At 31.1% G+C, this 9,306-nt stretch overlaps 1 protein-coding gene across 1 annotated transcript; it reads right to left on the bottom strand.

Moving 5' to 3' along the window:
• Positions 1–45: 45 nt before the first annotated feature.
• LOC148282799 (uncharacterized) lies at positions 46–8,377 on the bottom strand. Its single transcript, XM_088224537.1, has 5 exons — positions 8,265–8,377; positions 7,067–7,166; positions 5,486–5,647; positions 1,833–2,013; positions 46–284 (listed from the first exon to the last, which is right to left on the bottom strand). Exons 1-5 carry the CDS (start codon positions 8,292–8,294, stop codon positions 167–169), a joined length of 591 nt encoding a protein of 196 aa, XP_088080663.1. The 5' UTR covers positions 8,295–8,377; the 3' UTR covers positions 46–166.
• Between the last annotated feature and the right edge of the window lie 929 nt (positions 8,378–9,306).

The following is a 9,306-nucleotide window of genomic DNA, read 5'->3' as shown; positions in this document are numbered from 1 at the left end:
TATCTTTTTATTACAAATAAAAAATATAAAAAGATACTAAAAAAATTCACAGGTAATGATTTTAATATAATTAACAAATATAATACCTCCCAATAATGACTTGATTTTTTATTTATGATTTAAGCAGTAAGATAGATTTTCTGGTACAGCAAGAATTATGTTTCAGTCAAGGGCAGACATATGTGGTACAGCGTTGCAGAGCGGGATTAAAATTCATACTTCCAGTGCAGTTGTAATCGTACTTCATCATAACATTGTTGACCATTGTGCATAAATAGTAGGACCTAGAATTAAAATGAAAGTTCATAAGACAAATTATTTATTTATTATAAGCTTAGAGTAATAATACAACACTGGCTAGAGTCGCCCGTATGGAGAAAGACCATTCTTTTTATTCATTTTTAAAATTTTATTTATTTATTTTTGAAATCAACGTAGTCATAATAATAAACAATAGATAAAGAATAACAAATGACAAGACCAATTATGGGTTTCATATAGGAACAAAAATATAAAAAAAAACAAAACGTACAGTTCGCTAGGGGTAAAAGGAAGTAGGATGGAATAATAAGGAAGGAAGAGAAGAAGAAATAGTAAGTAAATATAAAACAATAAAAAAAAAAAATTAAATTAAATGTACACATATAACATACATACATATACACACACACATCCATATATATACACACATATATATATATATATATATATATATACATACATACATACATACATACATACATGCATATATATATAGACATACACATACATACAAACAAAAACATATACGCACACACTAATGCACACACGTACGCCTAAACATATATAATAAAATAATGAAAACCAATAAGTAAAACGATAAAAAAAATAACCAAAAATTTTGCTTTTGTGACGTCTCTATCGTAATTTTGATATATTTGTCAAAACAGTATTTTCTTAAATTAAACTAAAAACCTAACAAAAATTTGGAACGCTTTTGTTCTATGCAATAGAACAAAAGGACTTCTCTAGTAAATTCTTACTCTTATATGGCACATTATCCGGCTGAACCAATCAATCTACTAGGCAACGCCTGGATGAATCTCACCCACATGATAAAGGTTTCAGCTCTTTCACTCCATACAAGTCAACGGATGGAAGAGTTGTGGAAATGTGGATGTTTAAACATGAATGGTGAATGTTACACAATGTGTAAAGTGGCCACTGAAACCAGCCAATTATAGGTCATAAGCCATGTTAATGCTTAGGCTTCCATATTCCCCTCTCAAAAATGTTTTCCCTTTCTGGTGCAACAAATTTACAACCTAAATTTTACCATTTTACGCAGTAACGTAATATTTTTTTGAATTCCGCAAAATTTTAAATGCAATTATCTCAGCTTGCTAATTTGTTGGATGCATGATTTCTGCGTGACATGGTCCAATTTAAATTATTTACGGGTTTGATTTCCTATTTTAGATTATTGATCATCTTGCCTTCGTGTAACAGATAATCGAGTGCGATCGGTGTTACAATGCAATGCACTTCGCAGGCTTTGTCCAGGCATTCATTGGAACGTCTTCAAGATATCTCAAAAATTTGGAACTTTTAAAAAATGTTCATAACTTAAAAATAATCAAAGAAAATACATGAAGAAAATGGTAAACGATTGCTAAAACTTATGAAAATCCCGATCATTAGCAATAGCATTTCACAAGCAAAGCTCATATATTTAGCATGTCAACGAAAAAGTGAAAATAGCAATAATTGCCATCAGATATTTTTTACAAATTTTCTACTTCTAACTTCTATTTTGGTTTTCCAATTATCTTTAATCACTTCAAGATACTAACTTGCAAGCGGTGTTGGGTAAAGGAAATCTTCCCGCTGTAGTACAGACTATGGGAGTAGGAGGAGTGCCAGCGGGACACCCTGATGTGGCGTCCACTGCACAAAAAGAACTTCCAGACATCGCTAGGGAATTGCACTTTTGTCCAGCTGGGCAAGATACTGAAGGAGCGGTTGGCACGTTATCTGAAAAAGAAAGATGTAAGTAAAAAGGCAATTTAAAATTTCATCATGAATCTCTTGGACTGTTTATTATTTACGAGAAGAACATTTGCCATATTCGCATGCAGAACCAATGAGGAAGTTCAATGTTTTTTTATATTTTCTTATTTGTTAGTGGACTATATAACTCAGGCAAAAACAGTTTATTCAAATTTTCTTTATCGTATTATCAGCGCTATGATTTTTTAAGGTTTTGTAATTTTGAAATAACTTCGCTTGTGACGTCTAAAATTTCCCCTTCTTCTCAATGAACTCTACCGATTGGTCAGTTGACGTACCGTAAACCGGAAATCTATCGGAATTCCCTTATCGTTGGTTGGTGAACTACTGACGTCACGCAAAGTAATTTTTACAATTCCTCTTTCTTCTCTAACTCGCAGTGTCCATGCCGTTCGACTGTGGAATCACCTCCCATCCACCATCAAAGATGTTGCTACAGTATCTCTGTTTAAATCACGTCTGAAGAAACATTTCCTTTTTCTTCCTTAATCTCTTCTCCTTTCCTCTTTCCTTTTTTTTCCCTTTTCCCACCGAGTAATGGTATTAATTTAATGTAATTTACACAAAAATACATTTATTAATTATATTTTTATATACCTTTAGCTTTTTTTATCTTTATTTTCTATTGAATATGTTTCAACTTGAATATGCTTTAATTATAAAAATAAAACTTTTATTTTATTGGTTGATTGGAAAAAAATGCCATTTGGCAATAAGCCTGCCAATAAATAGTTAACATTATGTACAAAAAGTTAAACAAATAAATGAAATAAATAAGTTTTTATTAAAATCATGTGTCTTATTTTTTTCATACATTTTCAAGAAACTTCACCGTACAATTGAATACTTAAATTTTTACATATTTTATAATATATATATAAACGAATTGGGTAATTTAAATATTAACGCTCATATAATCACCTTTGCAGACGATACAGTTTTTGTATTTTAATGTGATAATGAGGAACTCCACTGTTTTCTAATTTATTTTTTTTTCTATTAGCGTACTATTTAACTAAGCAAATATATATATATAAATATTTTTTGTGCGTTATTTACAAAGATATGATTTTTTAAAGTTACATTTATCAAATACCGCGCTAAACGACTGTAATCAGAGTGTCACTTTTCAGTAGTGACGTCATGAAACGGTTGGCGTTCTTACTTTCACTGACCGCGGTAAGTTGTATTTCTCCAGCCAATAACAAAACTGACAAGAATCTATGGAATATTGCTTTTATTACTTCATTTAGTTGATTGTAATTTTCTCATTTCTATGTTATGGTTGTTTTTACGAACGTTCCGATTTAGAAAAACCTAGAAAGTTGACATAATCTCTGGTTGAAATGTCAACAAAGGAGTATTTGCCGGATTTCTATACTTTTTTTTCTATGGTCAAAACGTTCCTTACAAGGTGCGGGGGCTTTAAAGCGAAAACCGGAAATACTACACGTAGATATAAGGAGTGACGTCATTATTTACGATTTTAAAATGAATACTATTTTTAAAATTTTAAATTTATTTTTGCGTGCGTTTTTGAGATATTTCATCCTACTCCAAAATATTTAAATATTCACGTGTATACGAAAACATTTTAAAAATTTAATTCCGGGTTGGACAGAAATTCCTCATTGGAAGAAAACACATGTTAAGGCCGAAACAGGAATGAAGATTTTTAAAAACTGTCTCAAAGATAATTTGCTGACACTAAACTTAAAGAAAACCAAATACGTAAAATTCAGCCCAAATATAAAAGGCCTATCATGAATAGAATAAGGGATAAAAATTCATGTTACAAATTGTAACGCGGTCACCAGCTGTAATTGCTACCATCTGGAATGTATACAAGACATAAAATATTTAGGAATTTTTATTGACGCACACCTTAACTGGAGAAAACATATCAACTATTTAGTAGGTAGAGTTAGGAAACTAATCTATATCTTTATAACACTGCGTAAAATATTGTCCATTGTAGATACTAAAAGTATATACTATGGTTTGAGCAACTCAGTTTTGGCTTACGGTTGTATTTGTTGGGGAGGAGCTGCGAATACTATTCTTGATCCCTTGGTTAAGGTTCATAAATCAATATTAAGGATAATATTGCGAAAACCGTACAATCATCCGAGTGAAGGCCTTTTCAAATCCTTAGACGTCCTTGGCTTAAGGCAAATCTACATAAGGAAAGTAATACTTGACATTCACAAAAATAGGAGAACTCAGGTGATTGTGAGTCATGCGCACTAAACCAGGAGTACAGTAAGAAACGATTTGGTGATTCCAACAGCACGTACAGCGGTATTCCAAAAATCATTTCTATATAACGAATCTAAACTATACAACCTGATACCGTGTTTTTAAAATCTGATAAACCATCAGTACTGAAAAAAAGAACGACAATTTGGTTGACAGACATTGGAAGTAAGGAATCTGAGAATTTATTGAGGATAGTGTAATCTAAATATTATGCTATCCCATTGAATCATTTAAAAATTTATTGTATTTTTGCATGTGCATATATACTATGTATGTATGTGTGTATATATATGTGTATATATGTGTGTATATATGTATGTATGTGTATATGTATGTATGCAGTATGTATGCGTGTATGTGTTCATATTTATATATAATTTTATTTTTACATTTAATGTAAACTGTACTTTTTTTATTCTTTTCTATTCTTTTGGGCTATAACTGTTTTTATATTTCTTCAATATTATTTTTATTTATTGGAAACATATTCGAAAACCATATTTGCCGCAACAAATCGGTTTCTTAGAACTGGCATTTGCCCATATAGGAGCCGATTGCAACATTAGGCATACTAACATTTCTGGCTTGCCAACCCTTCATATACTGAGTCTACTCCTAGTACAAGCAGAATTTGCCAGAGTGTTTTTTGTGCCATTTTTGTAACAATGTATTTATAAACTAATTGAATAAATAAATAGAGAAATATATTAAGTTGATTGTGACATTTGAACTGGCAGTTATTCATGGCTTATTCGCTGTATTGCCGTTACGCAAATCGAGTACGTCTCATCCCCTGTATTGAATTTAGGGATATACGTGGTATTGCTTTGCTATTTTAGTAGGGAGGATTCATTCGTTCCCTGAATTTAATAGAATGCAAGCAATTAGTCAATTTCGAAATTCAAATATACCAATCAATATGGCTTTTTTCATTCAATTAAAAACACAAAAAACGTATTTTGATTGACGCAGCTTATACAGTGTAATAGATTATTTTTTAAGACGACAGCATTTTTTTGATAAACGTTTCATCTAATTACGATTAATGCCCTTTGGGTAATGCGAACAATTAAAGCAATTACCTACAAATTAAAATTTTGTCGACTTCGCGCTTGTTGTCTGTCTATTTAATTATGCCTACGTCATTTTGGAAGAAAAAATTAAGAAGACTACGTACCGAAACAAATTCGAAATTCTGTATCACTTATACATGAAAACTGTCCTGTGCACATTCCACAAGTACACTCAGGAGCTACCGCTACACAATAACTGCCTACAGCAGCGGTGGAACAGTAAGTTCCAGAAGCGCAAGTGTAATTAGTCGGGCTTATTGGAATATCTGCAAGTAAACACAAAAACATGTTAATAAACATTAAAACCGTCCTGTGCACATTCCACAAGTACAGTCAGGAGCTGTCGTTACACAATAACTGCCTACAGCAGCGGTGGGACAGTAAGTTTCAGAACCGCAAGTGTAATTAGTCGGGCCTATTGGAGTATCTGCAAGTAAACACAAAAACATGTTAGTAAACATTAAACTGTCCTGTGCACATTTCACAAGTACACTCAGGAGCTGCCGCTACACAATAACTGCCTACAGCAGCGGTGGAACTCCAGAACCACAAGTGTAATCAGTCGGGCTTATTGGAGTATCTGCTAGTAAACACAAAAACATGTTAGTAAACATTAAAACCGTCCTGTGCACATTCCACAAGTACAGTCAGGAGCTGTCGTTACACAATAACTGCCCACAGCAGCGGTGGAACAGTAAGTTCCAGAACCGCAGGTGTAATTAGTAGGGCTTATTGGAGTATATGCAAGTAAACACAAAAACAATTAAAGGGGTCGAAATCCGCATTTTTAAAAAAATATCTAGGCTCACAACTTGCGTATTGATATGCTAATCAATTAAAAAGTACTTTAAAAATTCAGTATTGCCACATTTGTAGCGCAAAAGGCCTTAAATTGGAATAAATGGCAATACACTCCGATTTTTTTTTTCAAAATTGATATTTTACAGTATTTTGCTTTACTTCTACCACTCCTAGGTACTACACTACTAGTCTATAGCTCCACAATTTCTTCGGAGAAATAGGCAAAGAGGATGGAACGCCACAAGCGTCTATCCTCTCCTGACATACATTGCTGGTTTTCTACATATTCATACAGGCCCTTCGATTGTGTCTGCTTTTGGTCTGACCGAGATTTTGATTTATCTGATCATGCAAAAAAAATAAAACTGTTGTCGTCCTAAGTTCCCAATCATCTTCGCCATACATATTGATTTTACTATTTTTTTAATTATTATTTGTTTCACGCGACTAAATCATCATAGTGGTTTTTTCTTAATCTCGTCAAATTTCTGTTCATCGTTTTACATTTGAATGTAGTAGAATAGTATTATTTTACGCAATAGTTTTCACACAATAATCGTTCAATAACTGCTCTCTAAGTTTAAGCACACGGAGGCCACAAACAGTTTTCAGGCGTCTCTTTCGGCTGTTAATTCTTGTATGGTCAGGTACATGTTCTCACGAAGGTATTCATTATGTATTTTACAAACTATCCACAGAAGACGTCCAAGTTAACGAGAATCTGATGCCTCGTAAAGAAAGTAAGGATAGTTAAGGCTTTCGGAAGCATCTGGCCTATGCGCCCCAGCCAATCAAATCGCTTTCACGTAATACATAAATATGTAGGTACACATATTATAATATACATATTAATGTAAAGCGGATAGGGGTAGAAAAAGTCTCACCTGAAGGATAAGCGCAGAACTGGTACTGTGTTGGGGAAATACATTTGATATTACTTGTAGAACATTTATTACAAATTGATAGTACTCCACCCGTCAAAACCTGTAATGGTTTTCAAAATTAAATCTACACATGAAGGAATTATATATTATAATATGAATTAATAATAACTTCACCTATTTATTTGATAATGTACATAGACGAAGTCAATGCTTTTATCGATTTTTTTTATCGATACCTTATTCGAATTATCTTTGTACGAATAAGGCAGTACTCAATTCGAAAATCGGTTTCTTCTTTTTTTAATGAATAGAATACACTTTTATTATAATTTCTCATTTTTAGTGACAAAAAACTGTGTTACAATAGAATTTCAATTTAAAATCCACACAGAGACCATGCCTTTGTGGGATTTTTTTTTGTGTTAATGCAATAGTTTATTTTTGTATTTGTAACTTATATATATATATATACCTATTGCAAAATGCAAAGAAAAAAATGTAATAAATAAATAAAATATAAAAAATTATGAAAAACGCCGATTTTGTCGACACTAAAATTAAAAATTTATTTTCCATAACAATTGTTGTCAAAATTATCTTTGTGATTTTTAAAGAATATAGTATCAGTTTAATCCTATATCCAAATATCTTAATAAATATTAAATATCACAGTAGAAATCATTTAAAGTTTAATGAGGATCAGAAGCATATTCAGAACCCAATGTATGATATAAATGCTAACTACATGTGAAAGCAAAAAAAAAAAAAACATTAGAATTAAAAAATCGGGTTATGGTCCTGTGGTTAGTATCTCGGACTCGAATCCTACTCTACCCCAACTCGATTCCCATTTTCTAATAGTGAGTGATTTACAACTCGTTGAAAATGGCCCAAAAAATGAAATATTTGGGTAAATCATAAGAACTCAAATATTTCTATAAAAAAATAAAAAAAAACACGATATTTTGAATAATTCGTAAAAAAAAAGAAAAAAAAGGTGCAAATTCATTTTTTCTTAATGTATACTCTTACGTAAATGTCTTTAAGACATGTAATATAATATAAGAAATAAATTATTGAAGATTATTACCACAAATAACTTTCAAAATTCACAAACGATGGAGTTATGTAATACACTATATTATCATGAATTCAATAAAAATGTTAATACACAATTTGAAAATAAATTGGAACTTACCGACATAAAAATAATTCTGAAAATAAGCATTTTCAGTTTAATCGCACTAACCTGTTTAAAGTATTAAAATCAATTGGCGAATGTCTTCATTTTATGCGATCTTCATGTTTTCCCGGTCTCCAGTAGATAAAATGTAAGCTTTGTCAAATATTTGCTTTTGTAACTTCCATTTTAATATTGTGTAACTTCCAGTATGAATACGAATAATTCACACATGATTAGGTTTTATAAAAAGATAACACGAGATATACAGAAGAAATTTATTATAACTTATAGCAAGGTCAGATGAAGAAACTGCATGTGTTTAATGAAGATAATTTATCATGGAATAATTACGTAATTTTCTTTTGGTTCTTCAATCGTCCATTACATAGGTGATATTGTACAATTAGGGTAGATAGATGGAGTAAATATAGTAAAATGTTTTCCATTTTATCGGAATTTGAGAATACCTTTGAACACGAAATCAGATTTATTATGATTTTGTTTGTAACTACATATTTGTATGATCTATATTTGACTATTTTTAAACGTATTTACAACATGGAAATTAGAAATATTAACTAATTTGATATTTTATCTGTTAACGTGCTTATGTCTGATATTATTATCATGATGCCATCAACCATTGATCATACCGTGTTTGAAAAATATTAAAACAACAATTTATTTTTGTAGGATGATGATTCTGAAATAAATGATACTAAAATAACTTTTACAAATCTTTATTGAAGTATGAAGAAAAAATATAAAAAATGTATGCATTTTTAGGAAACTAGTAAAAATATAATACCCTGAATAACTATTTCATTAAAATATAATATTTGTAGCTAAAGTAATCACACTACGCCTTACCACTATTTTAAAGTACATTACGTATTTTTGTTTTGTTTTTGATAAAAACTCAAGAAGTAAAATGTTTTTATTAACATATTACAACAGAGATGAAGAACATTTAAGAAAAGGTAATATAGAAGTCTAGGCATCTACAGGGCTTATGACCTGTCAATGGCTGGTTTAAGTGGCCACTTTACACATTGTG

The sequence above is a fragment of the Micrasema longulum genome, unplaced genomic scaffold (assembly GCF_059751315.1).
Source record: "Micrasema longulum isolate JH-2025_06_02 unplaced genomic scaffold, ASM5975131v1 h1tg000292l, whole genome shotgun sequence".
Taxonomy (NCBI): Eukaryota; Metazoa; Arthropoda; class Insecta; order Trichoptera; family Brachycentridae; genus Micrasema; species Micrasema longulum.
This window is presented reverse-complemented; position numbering and strand designations above follow the sequence as displayed.